The sequence below is a fragment of the Nothobranchius furzeri genome, chromosome 14 (genome assembly GCF_043380555.1).
Source record: "Nothobranchius furzeri strain GRZ-AD chromosome 14, NfurGRZ-RIMD1, whole genome shotgun sequence".
NCBI lineage: Eukaryota > Metazoa > Chordata > Actinopteri > Cyprinodontiformes > Nothobranchiidae > Nothobranchius > Nothobranchius furzeri.
The window spans coordinates 47,105,319-47,123,578 of record NC_091754.1 but is presented as its reverse complement, the minus strand read 5'-3'; the positions used below and the strand labels follow the sequence as shown (position 1 = coordinate 47,123,578).

The following is an 18,260-nucleotide window of genomic DNA, read 5'->3' as shown; positions in this document are numbered from 1 at the left end:
TCCCTAACCACAAAGAGCTCAAGAAGTCTAAAATAGCACATTTCCTGTCCCAAATGAAAGATAACTCCTCTGGCCGACACACTTCCCCCTTTTTCTGGAAACTTGAGACATTAAAGCTGTTAAAAGCTTCTTGGAAGCTCCAGCCTCCTTTAAGGCTGCTGTTTAAGAGCCTGAAGCTTTTATCGCTTTTCCCTCATACCGCTGATGCTTCTGCTGGCACCAGATACATGAATGTTGAAAAAAAAACATTCCAAATAAAGTTTAAGATGGTGATGTCACGCTGACAGTTATGTTACCCCCAGAGCTGTAGAGCTTTGTTTATACGTTTGTGCATTTCTGTTGTTGCATATTTAAACTTACCATAAACCCCAGTTTCATGCTGAGTTGCCTCACTTTACACATCTTTTATTTGTTTTACCTTTGTGTGAGAAACAAAATGATTTAGAGAAGCTAGAGACACCAGTCATGGCTGTGAGGTACAGGAGACCATTGGACTGTTTCCGGGCCAGGCTGGGGCCGACCGGTGCTACCCGGCCCGGGCCGACCCGGTACAGATGGGAATGGCCCATAAGACAAGTTAGCTACAGCTAATTAACAGTTAGCATGAAGCTAGCATTCATTGAGGCGGTTGTTTAGTGTTCCAGCCAGTTTGAAGGCAGTCTCTGAGAAGAAGTTAAAGACAGGTTACTGAAAGGCCTCAAATCAGAGAAATTAGTTTCATTCTACCGGACTGACAATTGCTAACAGCTAGTGCAAGGGAAGTGGTTCATGCAGCATCATTTCATGAATACAGTTTAATGCTCACTTGGAAAACTTCACGTGCAAAATGTGGCACTTCTGGCGAATCTAAGAGTCAAGTTCAATTGGAATATCGTAACATTCCCAAAGTTATTCCAGTTTTATGGAATGTTAAACATTTCACCAAACTGAGCCTTTTCAGAAAGCTATCTACTGTTAGTACAAACATTATTAATCACAACTTTGTTTATAGAGACACTGTTAAAAACGCAGAGTTTGCTACACAATCCCAATGTAGGAGCAACATCAGTTGTGCTCTCTTATCCAGTGAGCCCATGTCTCTCTGGGCGATGCAGCAGCTTTTCTAAAGCGGCTCACTCTGAGGATAACAACTAGCTGCCCCTTCTGCAGTTTGACGTACAACAAAATCTCTGGTCTTAACTTTAAAACCACAAACATGCCTTCATAACCTATGATTGCTCCGGAGCTGAGGAGCCTGCCCCGTCTTGTTACCAGATACCCTCCTGGATTCTTGTCTGGAGGCTGCTTGGCCTGTTTCTGCATGCAGAGTCCAAACATGCTGCATTCACCTAGAAATGATGAAGTTGGTCTCAATCCCAAGGATTAGTGTGTTTTAATCATTAAATATGTGTTTACACCTTCAGGAATTGTAGTCTAAAGAAAGGGTTTGTGCTTGCTGTGGGAATAAACGCCCCTAGAAGCCAAATGCACACGTCTGAATCCTTTTACAAAAGCTATAATCCTGCAGCACATCTACTGTGGTGAACTTACAAATCAAACATTACAAACTTTATTCCCCATAAATGCAGAAAGACTTTCAGCTGAACCTTCAGAGTGAGTGAGTCAGCAGCTCCATCTAGTGGTGCATGTAGTTAGTTTCATAGATGAAAGACAAAAACAATATGGCTGCTCCCTTGTTTGAGGTTCTCAGTTAGCAGGAAGAAGCTGAAACTCATGAAGAAGCTCAGGTAAATCAGTCTAAACCCATTTATTCTGTATTTAAGCGTGTTGCTGACATCTCTATCTACGTTAGGACATCAAACATAACAGACATGCATCCTGCCAAGGTCTAAAATAGATAACATTCTCTGCAGCCATGATGGACACAAAGGAAATCGTCCACCTTGCTGTCCAGATGGAGAAGCTGGCTGCAGACCGAAGCTTCGTGGACATCCAGACCCTCCTTGGTGACCTGGATAAGTCTCACATCACAGCAGAGCAGCTGGAAACAACAGAACTGGTCAAAGTCCTCTATGGAATCTTGAAGACCTGCTCAGACACCAATGTGAGGAAGGGGGTTAAGAGCTTGTTGTCCAGGTGGAGGAAACAGTACAGCTGTGAGAGGACAGGAGGGACACACTCAGATGAGAGAAAAGATCCTGCAGGTTCTTCAGCCCAAGTGGATGGAGATGGTGGAGTACGTGCTCCAGAACAGCAGGCAGACCGTCCCCTCCAGGGTACTTCTGCTTTGTCGGACTCTGTGAGGACCAAATGCGTTCACCTTCTCTTAGCTGCCCTCCATCCTGAACCTCCTGATCAGATCAAGGCGGAGCAGCTGGCTGAAGACATTGAAAAGCACATCCATGACCTCCACAAAACCAGCAGACTCAAATACAAAACCTGTGTGAGGAGCAAAGTCGCAAACCTGAGGAATCCCAAAAGTCCTCACCTGTGCCAGGGCCTACTGAGTGGCTCTCTGCTGCCGCAGGACTTTGCCAAGATGTCTGTGGAGGACATGGCCAGTCCAGAGCTCCGGCAGCTGAGAGAGGAGTTTTCATCACAAGGTGTGAGTGAGAGACAGCTTCCTCAAGGGGTGGAGGGGACGCCGACGCAGAAGATCCACTGCAAACGGTGTGGAGGATCAGACTGTAGGGTGACACAGGTGTCCAGGGGTGCTCTGTTTCTACCTGCATGGGTGAGGCAGGGAGGCATTGACCAGGACGCTATGACATTTGTGACCTGTAGGGGGTGTGGTCAGCAGTGGTACCACAGTGGCTGGGTTTGCTTCTAAATCAGGTGATGGTGGCAGAGGAGTTAATTTTTCATCCCCAAAACCAGAGGGTTGCAGATTTGCATCCCCGTTATTCTGACGCAGTCGTTGTGACAAGACACTTCATCCTCCTTACCTACTGGTTGTGGTGAGAGGGACTGGTAATGCCAGTGTGTCCCAGGGCAGCTCCATCCTTCCATCCTCCATAAACAAGACCCTTAAACCTCTAGAGTAGGGATTCCCAAAGTGTGGTGCGCGCACCCCCGGGGGTGCTAGGGGGTGCGCGAGGTGAAAAGTGTAATGGCTGCAGAGCTCAGAGAAGTCTGTCATATGTCACCATACATATATATATATATATATATATATATATATATATATATATATATATATATATATATAGCCATGCCCTGATGTGGGGGCTGGGGGGGTGCGTCGACATGGTCGGGACATAGAAGGGGGTGCGCGGCTAAATAAGTTTGGGAACCACTGCTCTAGAGGAACAGATGGTCCCAGCCTCACGAAGAACTTTCAACCTTTATTCTAAATACCAAACCGGCTTTTAAACAGTTTTATTTGTTTTCTGGATTAAATAAATGTGTAAGTCAAGTATTTAGTTTAGCTTCCCTTAAAGAGGGACTGCACACCATCAGAAAATGTAACTCCACCCTTAGTCAAGATTTGAAACATGCCATGAAAGTGGGCGTTGCCAGGAGGCACAGAGTGGCATGGCCAAGTGCGGGGAATTTCCATCGCGGGAGGGAGGAGGAGTAGGAGGAGACTGTACTGATGACGTGGAATTGTACCAGCCCCAGTCAATCATAAATTTAAAATGCAGTAGCCACAGTTCAACCCACAGGGGGCAGCCCTAAGATGTTTCTAGATCTAGATTTAATCAAGTTTACACAAACATGTCAAAAAATGCACAGAAACAGAAATATTACATTTGTAAAGACCCAATTATACAGTTTATAAACAAAAAAAAAAAACGTTGTTTTGGGGGTTATTTACTCTTTAAAGCCCAGCCATGTTTTTGATTTACCTCTGAAGAGCTGAGGCACTGCTTTTAGTTGTAAAGTGAAACCAGAAGTTATTTAACTGCAGCCCCACTCATCAGATTCTCTGAATCATTTCCTGTCTCGCTCTTCAGAGATTTTACATTTGCAGCTGTTTATTTAAACGCCATTAGTGGCTTCCACCATCTTCCTGCTGCACTTATAAGTGAGTCATTGAGAGCTTGGATATCGGGTGAAACCCCAAAAAAGTGACAGCAAATATCTCATTCATTTGTTGCCAGTGGCGGTTTTACCATTAGGCATAGGTCGGCAGCCGCCTGGGGCCCCCTTCTGTTGGGGGCCCCCCTAGCCCTGACTGCTGGCACCCCCTCTGTTAATGCCACAATGGACTATTCCTATTGCACAAACAGGAAGTGATTGGTAGTCATTCCACTCCAATCCAGTTGGTGGCAGTAATGCACCAAATTCTTGTTTGCCAAGTGCCATAAGACCACAAAAAAGAAGAAGAGAGGCGGGAGCTTTCATAACAAACTCGAAGCAGTAGTCAAAACTAAGGATGAAATGGAGTTATCCTAGTGGCTCCAATAAGAGAAAGAAGCAGCTTGCTTTAAAAAAGCAATCTTCACTTTGAAAGTGACGTCGTTTTTCAATGTAAACATCACAAGGAAGCAGAAAAGCAAAGACAATGGAAAAATGTTTAAAGGAAGGAAAACATAGACCAAAATGGAAAATGGAAAAAAAGAAAGGCAAAAGCACAGGAGCACTGACAGGAAGCAGAAAGAAGAGCAAATATTGAAGGGACTCAAAGGGAGAGAAAGACAGGAAAAAGAGGAGGACTAATAAAAAGTGAATATAACTCATGTCAGAAGAGCGGAGAGTTTCGCAACTCCAGTTAAAGATAAGATTGTCGAAGCAGAAAGAAGAGCAAATATTGAAGGGACTCAAAGGGAGAGAAAGACAGGAAAAAGAGGAGGACTAATAAAAAGTGAATATAACTCATGTCAGAAGAGCGGAGAGTTTCGCAACTCCAGTTAAAGATAAGATTGTCGAAAATTTAGTGTGAGGGGGCCCCCATGTCTGTGTTCGCCTTGGGCCCCCAAATAGCTAAATCCGCCACTGTGTTGCAAACTGAATCCTGCGATTCAGACATGTGATTTCAGGGAAACAGTGAGCATGTGAGGCCTCCAAAGCAGCCTGAGGGGGGGGCACAAACTGGCGTACAAATGACTTGTGGACACATTGCCGTGACATCACGAGTTTCTGAGAACATCATGTCAAGTGTTCATTTGCTGAAGGCTCAGAGGAAGGAAGAGTTGAGTTTCCTGTATGTTGTCAGATATGTCTGGTTTCTGACGCAGCTGTGAGCATCAGATCTACGCTCGGGAGAACACGAACAAAATGTAATATTAATCAAGCAAAGCAGTTACCAGATCATGGTCAATGATGATTATTATCTTTTGTGTTTTGTTAATAATTTTATTTGAATTTTGGTTAATCACCTGGATAATAAGCATTAAAGAGACATTTATAAATGTGAGTCCTTGTATTCACATGTAATTACAGATGTTCAGTGGAGGTTATTAGTAATTTCTTTGATTTATTTTTTTTTTAGTTTTAACATAAGACATGTTATTTTGATCCTCAGAAGCTTTAAAAAGGCTTTAGATTGAGTGTTTTCTAAGGGTTATTGATCAGAGATTAGGGTGCTAAATGGAGACATTCGACATTAAGAACTCCTTTTTATTTTGTTCAGTTGTTTGAGTGTCATGGTGGATTTAGGAGAAAATCATCAAAACATTTATTCTTTAGCTTCACAGTTACATCTTATGTATGTATTGACGTGACTGTAATCCTCAACAAGAATATGTATCTTGTTCAATTATAAATAAATAATTTTAAAAAAAGTTACATCTTATGTATGCTAGCTAGTTTATAACCATGCACCATATGGGCCATAAGAACCATGCACCAAATGAGCCATGCCTGCAGCGGCCCAATATGAACCTCCTGACCGGAGGGGGCGTGGCCATCAGCGGGTCATGTGAGCGTGATATACTGCTCCAGAGTTCCAGAGCAGCGGTGGGACACCGGAGAGACATGTCACCGTCCGACTGCAGCGCCCTGCCGGGCTAAACGGAAGGAGTTCAGTCCGACAACGGGCACCACCCCTACGGGCAACAGCACGGAGAGGTAGTCATTTGAACCCTGGATTATAATAGTCGTTTAATCGGTTCAAATTACAGTTGAAACTTGCAGCTATTAGCATGCCCATTATCGGACAAGAGTTGGCGGTTAAAGTTCCATTATCGGACAAACCCGTGTAATGACATAAGTGCTAAACGCTACCGACCTGATTCATCTGAGGTGATTACATCACGGAGATGTCGTCCCGTAGCGTCTAAACTTTTATTTTAGCCTCCGTTCTAAAATAGCAGGAGTTTGATGCTTTAGCCTGTTTACATGTTCGCCTCCGTGTTTTCTGCTCCATTAAAAGCTCTTTTTCATCTTTTATGTCACTGATAAGGACTGAGGCGTGTCCCTGCTCCGCTGAATCAGCTCTCATTTGTAAATCATTACTTTGCTTCTTCTACTTCCTGTTTTTTATTTTGGTTTAGAACCACTTATTTTATTTTGAAGGTTTAAATAAAGTGAACGAATGGGTTTTTATTGTGAAAGTGTCACAGAGCAGCTGATTCTTCAGCTGAGTGAAGCACATGACTGCTGAGCGTGTGTGCGCGCGTTTGTTAATCCATCTCTGGTTCTGCTGCCTATTATTTTTTTATAAAGAACCCGTATGATCAGTTCTTTAATGGCTGAAAATAAATAAACGAAGTTGCCTTTTTCTGAACTGTTCGATGCAGCAGGATGATAACCTCAATCAGGACAGAAAATCCACCACAGAGAATAATCCAGGAGTTGTAAATCCCATGATTGATCTGCAGCAGCAGAGCTGTAACTATGGTGGCCCTGGAGGTTTAATAGAAAGTTTGTTTGATAAATCTGAGGTGTGACCTTGTTGGACATTTTCTGTGGACTACTGAGGGTTCCGGAGCGCCGCGGCTGCCCTCTTGTGCTTTTCTTCTCGAGTCGTGGTTAGTATGGACTCATGACTTCGAGCCGGCTCTGTGTTCATCTTAAACAGCTACTATTTCCTCTTCTGGTCCTGTGATCAGCATGCATGTGATGCTCTGCATACATGTGGGGAGTTGATGATGTCATAACGGTGGATTAAGAACTGGATTGACTTGAATCAGCTGGATGATCCAGAAACAGTTGAAGTTAACACCTGAGGAAGGACGAAGGTAAATTACTAACATACCAACATCCCAGACTTTATGATGGTTTGTCTCTAATCTCAGAATATTAAAACTACAAACCACATCCTGGTTGTAATCAGATTACTGATTTATTTTGGAAAATAAAACGTCTTCATCTATTCCAAAGTTTAAGGATTTCCCAGGAAAGAGCTAAACTGGGATTGACGATGTTTATTTAACCTGACATGTCCTTGCTTTGAAATGAGATTAAGTCCTAAATGACTTTTTTTGATGTTATCACTGTTAATGCTAAGCTAAAGCTAACTGCATACAGCCAGATTAGGAGAATGACTGGGCTGGTTAAAAATGCTTCTCCCCACTCTTCTAACTCTGGGATTATAGCTGCTGACTGGAATTTCTCATTTGGGAGTTCTTTGCTTTCTAATTCATCTGGATGTGTTTTCCTCCTCAGTTCGGAACGTTTGGTGACTCCAGACCTTCAGGGCGGTGTCCTGAACTGGATTATTAATTCTAGAAGCCAGGATGTCAAAGTCTGCTCTCCTGAAGGTCATCCTCCTCGGTGACGGTGGTGTGGGTAAGTCGTCTCTCATGAACCGCTACGTCACCAACAAGTTTGACGCCCACCTGTTCCACACCATCGGCGTGGAGTTCCTCAATAAAGAGCTGGAGGTGGACGGGCATCGTGTCACCCTGCAGATCTGGGACACGGCGGGACAGGAGCGCTTCCGCAGCCTCCGCACGCCGTTCTACCGCGGCTCTGACTGCTGCCTCCTTACCTTCAGTCTGGACGACGGACAGAGCTTCCAGAACCTGGCCAACTGGAAGAAGGAGTTCTCCTACTACGCTGATGTCAAGGACCCGGACAGCTTCCCTTTTGTGGTCCTGGGAAACAAACTGGATGTTCCGGAACGCCAGGTGTCCGGGGACGACGCTCGGAAGTGGTGCCGCGAAAACGGTGGACATCCGTACTTTGAGACGAGCGCCAAAGACGCTACAAATGTAGCCTCAGCGTTTGAGGAGGCTTTTCGACGAGTTCTGGCGTCAGACAACAGAGATGATCACATGATCCACACAGACACAGTCGATCTGCAGAAGAAGAGTCGTCAAGGATCTGGCTGCTGCTGAGCCCAGCCTCGCGGGGTTCGGAGGTCACAGGAAGAGGAAACCAAGGTTGCGTCTTTTTTACTCATCAGCCTTTGTGTTTCAGACCAAAACAGATGATTTATGGTCTTTTAAAGCAAATTTGCACCAAGAAATCTGCAACATTTTTTAAAAACAAAAAGATTTTCAAACCTTAAAGAGGTTTTTGTGACAAACACCAAGACCAACAAGACCTGAAGGGACGATTGGAGCTAATGCACATTTTTATCACCTTTATATGATTTCTCGTCATGGCGGGTCATGCTGAAGAGAAACTGCCACAAGTACTTCCTGTAACACAAGCTAGAAGGCTCATGTGCAGTTGGAACATTAAAATGACTCTACCTAAGGTCCGTAAAACTCACCACAACTCTAAACGAAGCCCAAGTAGGCTGAGAACATCTGAAAAAGCATCTTTTTCTTCAATATTTGGTCTAATTTACCCAAAACTAATCTGAAGGTTACATAATGAAGTTATAGTGGTTATGTACTGTAGTTTATAAAAGTAAAAGTACTGTTTACACGTGTGGTTTTACTGTATTTGACTCCTAAGAAAGCTGAATGTTTCTGCAGCTAATCAACAACTGATTTAAGAACCACATTCAAAAGTCTGTTTCTTTATTTGAGGTGAAGTTTGTAAAAGCAAAACAACTTTAAGGAGAATAACTCCAAACCCTGATTTAACTGAATTCAAACTAAAACCCAGCAGCAGGACCGCTTTCTGACCACGTGAAGGCGCAACGGGTCAACTTTAGGCTCTGCTGGTTTAGCTCGGTTAGGCGTACATTTGCTATTTAATTTTAATGCTAATGTGTTTTGCAGTTTTAGGTCTTTAAGAAGACAAACCTGTTTAAAATGCAATTCAGGTTGTCTGACATTATTTTGGTCAACGTGGTCAAAACAACGGCCTCTTGTCACCACCGGAAGTAGCTCTCAGTGAGCTAAAATAGCATCACCTGCTAGCAGCAGTAGCTAGTAGCAGGCTGCCACTTAGCTCTGGTCAACAAATGCTCCGAGTTTGTAATCAATTTCTCTGTTTTGATCTCTACGTTTTGTGGATTATTTAATCACCTTCAGCTGGAAACCATCTGAGATTATTTTATGTCGTTTAAAACGAAATTAAATAAACAGTTTAAACCTGAAGTTACTGGGACTGATGCTTAAAAGATTAACTTTGGTTCAACTTACTTTAGGAGGTTTGCTTAGAAACTACTAAAACCCCATGAATATGATTTAGTCCAAACCCAACCCGATAACTGTATAAAATATTCCTGCTTGTGAAAAATCCATTAAGCCGATACTGTTGATCAAGAATAGATCGCCTGTTTTGTCACAATTACCTGGACACATTATTTTAGATAAATGGCAAAAATGTGAATAAAAAGCTGGAAATAAAATGAACAGAGCAACAGTAAATCTAAACAATACCAGATAATCTAGCAAAGATTATAACTTTAATCTGTTAGGATTATTTCTATATGAAAGTTTAAATAAATCTAAAGTACTATATTATTTACTATGTGTTGCATCACTTCATTGCTAAAATCACTTAAAACACAGTGATTATTGACATTTAACCTGCTTCTCTTGGATCTTCATCACACTTTTATGATATATTTAGATTTTAGGGCTCGTCTCTGTTTGACTTATTTGTCAGTAAAATACTGAAATGTTGGCTTTTGAGTTTAAGCGTACTTCTTTAGATTAATGTCTCACTGACATGAAGTTTTGGTTTCCATGAAAACCACACAGGTTAAATAAAGAGGCAGGACGCACACGTGTCACGATAATAAAAAATATCGGTTTTACTAGAGAAGGTTACAAAAATCATCACTATATAGGAGTCTGAGAACTAATCCCAATTTAAGAAAAGAATACCAGAATAATGAAACACCTACGGGGACTACAATGCCATCAAAGTACAATGGAGTTTCTCTTTTTTCTTTTTTTTTTAATAGAAAAGATCAGGGTGGGGGGGCAAACATCGCCTACCATAGTTGCCAGTACAAATGACGACACATCACCTGGAAAACCGCAAAGACACTCATGTCTCCTTCATGCAAATAACGAGGTAACAACAACACCCTTATAGGAAACTCAAATCTGCCTTTTTACATCAACCTAGCGGCAAAGCGCGAATAATTATTAAACAAAACACAATAAAGTCCTTTTGTATACAGAGTTGACAGCGGTCACAGGGACAATACCGACATGCTTCACCTCAGCAGAAACCGCTCAACCTTTTGGAGGAAAAGTCAGCAGGAGTGATTAATACACAAATATTAACCCAGACCTGGTTAGAAAATGCATTTATGAAAATTCCTGACTCATTTTTATTCAGAGTGTAAACATCCAAAAACAGTCGTCGTGGCTTTTATGAGGCATGGCGTCAAAATCCCAAAATAAAAAACAAGAAAATGACTTTTTATTTTGGCTAATTGTTTAAAATTAGCAAACAGATTCAGTCAAATACGTCATCACAGCTGCCTGAAACTGATAAATATTAAAAATGTTTTTTTTTTGTCACATCTTAAAACGTCACAATCACCTGAATCCATCATAACTGCACTGTTTCCCTCTCACGACAAAGCATCTCAGATGTTACGGTACAATTATTATATCAAATGCAGAACTAGTAATCAGTGCTAAACACACGTGTCAAAGGTACGTTTACATACATGTGTGGAGAAAAACAAACCAAAACGGGCTCCTCAGGGACAGGTGGGATTATTTACAGGTGTTGTATAATTCACACAGCACAGATTAGTCATCTGGAACGGGTTCAAATGGATAAACAGAACAGAAATCAGATTGGGTTTGATACCTGAGGTGTGCGTCTCCTTTAAGACCCAGAAATGTTTTATTTCAGCTGGTGAAGAATGTGGATTAAACATAAAGTGTTTGGCTTTTACCTGTCCAACACGAAGGCATAGAAACACGTTTGTTCATTTCTGATCTGATGCTTAAAGAAATTCTGTTCATGTAAAAATCGCCATAATCCTCGAGATGCCGTAATCCTAATCCAGTTAGAGGAAGGTGTGGTTATTAAGGGATTTGAAAGTTCTCCCTTACTGTTCGTATTTATTTTAATAGTGCAATAATGTATCGAGTAATAAAAGGAAAACATGGAGAGAAAAGAAAAGACCATAATAATCATAACGATAGCTGGCATACTCTTCAGAGGAAATAAAAAAGAAAACCACACTCACTCACATTCACACCATATATTTATATTCATATCTATTTATATGTATATAAAACACCAAATAAAACAGAAAGTCGGTTGCTATCTGGCCGTTCAGCGACAGGCAGTGAACATTATTTTTTAGGCTGTTTGATGTGTATCGAGAGGCTGAGTTGGCTCAGGGCGCTAGGCCATCACAGCCGGGCCACGTTCACGAGCCGCCGCCCAAAAGCACGAGGGAAGGGGGGGGGGAGGCGCTTCTGAACCCATCTACCGTACCTGAGCTCGACCCCGGCGGGCGAGCCCTCCCGTTCTGAAGCATCTACCTCCGTCCGCCGCGTCTCCTGACCCGCTACCCTCTTCCTCTCTGCTGTGAGCAAACGCACTCACCACTTGGACCATCGCAGAAAGGGAAGAGGATGGAGAATCAGGAGGGTGGGAGACTGCTGAACATGACCCAAGGAGGGGGTTAGGTGTTGTGGGGTGGGGACAGAGGTTTGGAGAAGAGATGGACAATGGCGGGAGAGGAGGTCATGTCCTTATGAGTAGGAGGAGGAGTTCTGGCCCTCCTTGGAGCGCGCCTCAGCCTCCAGGTCTTGATCGTCCTTGGTCTTGATGTCATGGTACTCGTGTGTGGAGACGGCGCTCTTCAGGTAGGCCCAGTTGGCCGCTAGGATCATCAGGTAGTGGATCTGGGAGGAGACAAAAGTGTGTTTAGGAACAGCTCACTCTGGAGCTTCTGGTTTTAGTGGAAAGGGAATGTTCTCCAGCTGGAAACGCCGACACCTCCGAATGCTGTGGAACATTCCGACTTATGGAAACCAGGTTGAGAAGGGATGGAGGCGGTTTCCAGAAGACATTACAGACACTCCCTCAAAAATAATGTTTGCAGATTGCTGCATCCTAATCAGGTGACCCTGGGATGTCCAAACTGTGGCCTGGGGCTGTTTGTGGCCCTCTCAGAACTTTGTGGGGTCCCCACTTGAATTTCTGCAGTGATGAAATTTGTCTTTCTAGATATTGTTGATGACATTTGCTAACGTTCATTAACTTTTATTAACACGAGAAGAACCTATTAGGGCTAAAAATAAGACCGTTGCACATCCAGCGATGCTGCATCCGTGTAGCAGGAGGCTGTATCTGTTCTGAAGCTAGCTACTGATCTGATCAACGATAGAGTGGTCTAGGTACTACATCTGACATCCCACTACAGCAACACCACACAAACAAACCACATTGCACCACATTTTGTTAACCAGCTAAGCACTAAAATCAATATCAGACTCTACCAACAGAAAATAAGACAATTCAAGTGTATGAATTCTAACACGCCTTTAATTATTTAACAGCCCTGGCTGTTAATAACATTTAATAACAGCATTGAATACTTCTGTTTACTTCATTTGTTCTTACATCATTGCTATTTGTTCAATAAAGTTATTTTAAAAAGAACACCATTTCATAACAGTTCCCCCAAACCCATTTTCCCATGAGCAAACAATGAATCTTTGTAAAAGTCGTCCGTGTTTCCTTGGAAGCAGAACAACCAACAAAACTACAACCAGGAGCAGATCTGGCTAGCTGGGCACGTTATGTTAACGTAACTTAGCCAATCTGTCCAGACAAACCAGAATCTTCACGCTAACGTGCCAACATTCGGCCAATCGTGTAGTGTGATGACATCAGCAGGGACAGGGTCCTGAGCAGATCTGATAAAACTACTCACGTGTGTTAGTATGAGAGAGGCTAACACCTAGCATGCCTAGGCCTGTCGCCCTCTGGATCCAGATTTTACATGTTAACCATTTTTAAAAAGTATTTGCAATCAGCCCAGGCATGCTAGTCGTTAGCCTCTCCAATGCTAACACAACTGCGTAGTCTCCGTTTACCGAGGCCTGACGTCAAAATGGATGCAGCCTCCTAGTTTCAATTTTGGCCCTAATGGGGCTCCATAACGAGCAGCTAATTCTCAAACGTCCATCTGAGAGTTGAGACGTTCTAGAGGTGGTGGGCGGAGAGTCAATTAAGCCAATAAATCCTCTAAAGTAGCTGCCGCCACTGAGATTGTTTAGAAAACCCACCTGGACTGAGTTTAGCGTGGCTAAACCACAAAAATGGGTTTTATTTGAGAAGATGAACATAAAAAATAATGTTTAACTGGAATTTAGAACACCTAACAGGACTAGATCAAAGTCTGGAACAGGTTTTATCTTTTTAGCATCATCATTTCCCTGGACACACACAAACAGTCCACCTACACACACACACACACACACACACACACACACACACACACACACACACACACACACACACACACACACACACACACACACACACACACACACACACTGCAGGCTACAGGCCAGGATTTCAGCTGATAGTATGACATACGTGAGAGGCGGGGGTTGTCATAGCAACAGATAAGCACGCCTTGGCAACGTGCATATTTTGAGCAGTCTATTATCAAAGCAGCTTACCAAAGCGATGACGGTAGCTCCGGCGCCGGCTAACGCCACGATGTAGAGGTGGTAGGAAAGGTAGAACTGGGAAAGCAGAAGGGAAGTCGGTGAAGGAAGCACAAACATCAATTAATAAGGATAAAAATAAAAGGAGTCCACCCTTCTCACCTCGCTGGTATTACAGATATCTCCCAGTGTGGCTCCACAAGCTTTTCCTGGTGTAGCGTTCAAGGAGACGAGACCTGTGGGATCAGAGGGACGAACCGTCAGCATGCTTCTCCCACCCCAGAGACTGTGGGATGTTTGCTTCACGAATCAGGCTCAGATGGAGATTACAGGAAGCAGGCTGCTGGACAAATATGGGTCATCGTTCTGGTCTCACGGATTTTCTCCTGTAAGCTAAAAAACACGCCAACCACACGCCTTCCTCATTCAATCAGCAGAAAATGACTAAATGCAGAAAAGATGTCTGATTGTTTTCCTACAATAACTCCACTGGTGCCAGTAATTGGGCTTAATATTTCATGCAGCATAATACTACAACATATGTGATCCGACTTTGCAAACAGGCCAGCTGTCTTCTAAATGTGGGTCACATGCTGTACATTAACACACAGAAGCAATCTGCAAAGCTGCAAGACGGAGATCCGATCAGATTATTTAATCTATTCTGGCATAAAAGCGTTTTTTTATGTAGCTGAAGTGGTTTTAATGAGGTGAAAAAGGAAGTTTTAGGTTTGAAGGTAAAAAAGCTAAATAGAAGACATTATTTTAACACAATTCAACGTTTTCCTGTTTGCAGCTTGCATGCGTGTCTGAACTCTAAATGTTACATCAAACAAGAAAGAGGCGCGTTGTTTATACTCATAACCCGTTTCTGCTCCAGCACACCTGATCCAGTCTAATAACAACATAACGTCATTAACTAAATGAAGCCTGAAAACCACAGCTGGAGCAGCAGAGAGGGAAAAACTAATGAGTTCAGGAGAAAAGGTTACGGCAGTTTGGTTTTCCTGTTTACCCTAACCAATCAAAGACTCATTTGATCACTCATTTAATCAGTCGTAGTGGATTTTGGCTGGTTGTAGGCATCTTTTTGATCAACCTCAGTTTGGAGAAACATAGATTTGTCCTCTTTTGCATATTTCTTCTGTGTTTCTTCTGATTGATTTTTAGGTTCTTTTTTTAACACAGAAAAGTTTTTTTTTAACCTTGCTGACAGTTTCAACCACTCCTGTGGTCTTCATCAGAGCTAACCGCTAATGGCGGTGTCACTTCCTTCTCCGTTTATCTGAAACTGTCAGCAAGGTAAAGAAACCTTTCCTGTGTTGAAAAAAGAACCTAAAATGCAATAGATCCTGATTGAACAGACAAGCTAACCGTTAGCCACACCGGGGTGTCCTGGAATAAACCCAGTGTCAGCAGGTTTTACAAATACTACTTTATAAACGTCATAAATCATGATGATGATCCCAGCAGGATTATTATGAGCAGACATGCTAAAGTAGCTAGCTAAGCAGCCAATTTACATTAGTGAAAAGCAGAGTTCTATGAAAACCACGGTGTAACAGTAAAATGTAAAGGTTTAGTGTTTTCATGGGATACTTTGAATGTCTGGAGATCATAGTTTTCATTATGGCTCCCACTAAGACTAGCCGTTAGCATGTCAGTCAAATGAGGAGTAATCCATTTCTCCAAACTGAGGTTGTTCAGAGGGCTATCGACAGCAGCTAAGATGCTAACACACGAGCTACTGACCATACTGTCTGATGTCCACGCAGACGGAGTTCGGAGACGTGATGTTGGAATCCGGAGATCTCATGGCTGCGCAGGTGTTCCACATGTTGAAGAAGAGGAAAACTGGGATGGCCGTGAAGCAGAAGATGGCGATGAAGACCAGGGCGAAGATGTAGGTCAGGAACATGAACTGAAAAAGGTAAAGAGATGTGATGTTTGTTGGAGATCTCAACCGTCCACCCACACATGAGTCAGAGTCTGAGATGATGTAACTGGACGTCTGAAGTCATTAACCTCATCAGTGTAGAAAGGACAAACTGCCAAAGTTACCCTGAAGGCTCAGAGAAGATGCATGTGCTTAAATAAAACAACCTCGCCGACGCTAAGACCCTTCTCCACGCTTGCAGCAGCCTCATAAAATCACATGTTAACTGAAACATGTTTCGTTTCATCCATCGGCTTCAACGTGAAGGGGAGGTACGAAGACATACAAAGGCGGTGATGCAGCGTCCGCAGACAGTCGTCTTAAAGTCGCTCTGCAGCTCCTTCTTGATGGCGCTGGTGGTGTAGAAGCCCTCGCCCAGCAGCAGAATGGCGTAGACGAAGAAGAAGGAGGCAACGCCGTAGATGATGTACTGAAAGATCTGGATCCTGGAGACACATGCGGGACACGTGTGCAGTTTATGAGCCACATTTGTACTGTTTGTCATGTGGATTATAATCCCTGAGGACTTACACAGTTGCCAGGGTAGCGTGGTCACTGGTGACCCTGGAGAAGTTGTTCTCCAGCATGGTCAGGGTTCCGGTCAGGGCCACGTGGCCACAGCCGCAGAACAGAGCCACACCTGAGAAGCAGAGGATGGTGGCCACCAGCGAGGCGTAGGGCACCCCACCCAGACACTTCAGGCAGCACTCGGAGCATCCTGCAGGGGGCGGCAAAGAGACGGATTAGTTTGAACTGTCTTGCAGGAAGCTGGAAAATCTCTCAGAAACCAGGTCAAATCTGAAGGCTGAGCTGTGAATGTGACTCTGCTGATGGCGCTCGGAGCAAACCTCCACTGCTGTTTTGTGCTGCAGCAGAAACCTGTGGGGATGTGTGAGCACCGTTGGGACTGAATCAGACACGCTTCAGCAGCGTTACAGGCGTCAGGCGTGTCAGGCATCGTTCACACAGAGAGAGAGAGAGGTCCTCAGCTCGTCTCTGGGTGCTGAATATTACATGTGAGCTACAGAAAATGCTCTCCTCATAACTCATAACCCTAGAATAAGCAGCAGCAGCTGGCTATGGGGCGTCGAAGGTACCGTAATACAGCTAATAATACAACAGCTGTAATTCAGCACATTTAGCTTCAAGTTGATGTCTGAGAAATGTCATCTACTGCTGTTCGCTCTTCCTTCGGGAGTAAAAAATGTAACGTTGATGTTTTATCTCCACTAGGAACACGAGCCTGAAGGAGTTCCTCCATGTGCTGGAGTCGCTAATGCTAATGGCTAGCTTCTACTAGTAGGCGGACTGAAATATGACTAAATGCTCTGTAGTGAGTTCTTGTGCATGATCCTTTAAAATCAACACCCCATAATAAACACTCATTGCTATGGTAATCTTTACAGTTAAAGGTCAAAGGGAGAGCAAACACGTTCACATCTGGGTTTTAGAGGAATTAGCTAATTAGCCGTCAGAAGTTTGCAGTTATCAAAACTCAACCCTCCCTTCCTCTGAGCTGAGCCTACAGAGTGATGATGATGAATTAGTAAACCTGATCTCCATTAAGGTAGCAGCTTGCTGCATCAGTCATGAGCCTGGGACGTCAGGTGGCACTGATGCGCCACGCGGCAGAGTAAAGAGGATAAAAACCAACAAAACAGGGAACAAAAGCATCCTGCACAAGAGCCGCATCTTATATAACCATTGTTAAAAATAACTCCTCCGGCAAAAGCAGGAAGTTACTCTGGGAAGAGGAGAAAACCCAAAACCAACTGCCTTGTGTGTGCCACTTTTCCGTTTCCATGGCAACCTGCTCCAGTTGGCAGCCCTGCAGCGCCATCATCTCATGTTCATTAGTCGTTTGAATGTTTCTGCTTCGGTGTGATGAGTTCTGAACCGGACAGCTAATCGGGTCGGGGTTCTGGCTCTGATGCTCATATGACAGACCCAGTTCCGCGGGTCTAGGAGTGATGTGATTTAAACAGGACTGCTCAGAGGGGGGCGGCTTTTATCGACAGTTTAAAAGAGCCGATTGATTTAGGCGCCCTTAGGGGACGAGCAGGCATCGATAACACCTCTGGGCCGAGAGGAAATGAACTAAACGTAGAGATTTTTCATCTCTTTGTTTAACTTCAGCAGCTTCAGCCATCAGGTGGGTGAAGTCACACGTAAAGAGCTGAAGTCAGGTTTATCAGATTAACGAATGACTGAGAGCGCTGGAATGACCTGATTCAAGATGGCTGCCACTCAGCTGATCTAGCCTATGTTGAGCTAAAGTTTCTGGAGCTGAGAGTCATTCCAAACTCAGATTATGAATAAATCCCAAAAGATCCAGTGATAATCTGAGATGAGTCAGAATAACGTGGCGAGCTCCGCCGCTCTCTGAGAGTTCGCCGACATCAGGACGTTAGCTTGGGCAGTTTTATTTAAATGTTCAGATTCAGGAGAGGACTGACGAATCACATGCCGTCAGATGGGGTCTCTAAACCACC

General features: G+C 43.6%; 3 protein-coding genes across 6 annotated transcripts in view; 2 read left to right on the top strand and 1 right to left on the bottom strand.

Moving 5' to 3' along the window:
• The first annotated feature begins 1,639 nt into the window (after window positions 1-1,639).
• On the top strand, window positions 1,640-2,948 carry LOC107380870 (transcription elongation factor A N-terminal and central domain-containing protein). 2 transcript variants are annotated; one of them, XM_015952255.3, is made up of 2 exons: window positions 1,640-1,727; window positions 1,854-2,948. In XM_015952255.3, exon 2 carries the CDS (start codon window positions 1,856-1,858, stop codon window positions 2,768-2,770), a length of 915 nt encoding a protein of 304 aa, XP_015807741.1. In that variant the 5' UTR covers window positions 1,640-1,727; window positions 1,854-1,855; the 3' UTR covers window positions 2,771-2,948. The 2 variants fall into 2 exon arrangements, with proteins under 2 accessions (XP_015807741.1, XP_015807742.1); XM_015952256.3 differs by having other exon boundaries at window positions 1,793-2,948.
• Window positions 2,949-5,815: 2,867 nt separating this feature from the next.
• LOC107380869 (ras-related protein Rab-9A) lies at window positions 5,816-8,781 on the top strand. 2 transcript variants are annotated; one of them, XM_070544153.1, is made up of 3 exons: window positions 5,828-5,952; window positions 6,936-7,064; window positions 7,492-8,781. In XM_070544153.1, exon 3 carries the CDS (start codon window positions 7,563-7,565, stop codon window positions 8,163-8,165), a length of 603 nt encoding a protein of 200 aa, XP_070400254.1. In that variant the 5' UTR covers window positions 5,828-5,952; window positions 6,936-7,064; window positions 7,492-7,562; the 3' UTR covers window positions 8,166-8,781. The 2 variants fall into 2 exon arrangements, with proteins under 2 accessions (XP_015807737.1, XP_070400254.1); XM_015952251.3 differs by lacking the exon at window positions 6,936-7,064 and having other exon boundaries at window positions 5,816-5,952.
• A 2,973-nt stretch (window positions 8,782-11,754) lies between these two features.
• LOC107380868 (neuronal membrane glycoprotein M6-b) overlaps window positions 11,755-18,260 on the bottom strand; it is a 38,727-nt gene continuing 32,221 nt past the window's right edge. For both annotated transcript variants that reach the window (XM_015952250.3, XM_015952249.3), the window contains exons 2-7: window positions 16,300-16,486; window positions 16,055-16,214; window positions 15,585-15,753; window positions 13,995-14,068; window positions 13,845-13,910; window positions 11,755-12,056 (exon numbers count right to left, since the gene is read on the bottom strand). In XM_015952250.3, coding sequence (XP_015807736.1) covers window positions 11,904-12,056; window positions 13,845-13,910; window positions 13,995-14,068; window positions 15,585-15,753; window positions 16,055-16,214; window positions 16,300-16,486 — 809 coding nt within the window. In that variant the 3' untranslated portion in view covers window positions 11,755-11,903. The remainder of the gene's footprint in view (window positions 12,057-13,844; window positions 13,911-13,994; window positions 14,069-15,584; window positions 15,754-16,054; window positions 16,215-16,299; window positions 16,487-18,260) is intronic.

Coding starts and splice junctions, on each gene's coding strand:
- LOC107380870 (XM_015952255.3), top strand. CDS start 1,856: ATGATGGACACAAAGGAAATCGTCCACCTTGCTGTCCAGATGGAGAAG.
- LOC107380869 (XM_015952251.3), top strand. CDS start 7,563: ATGTCAAAGTCTGCTCTCCTGAAGGTCATCCTCCTCGGTGACGGTGGT.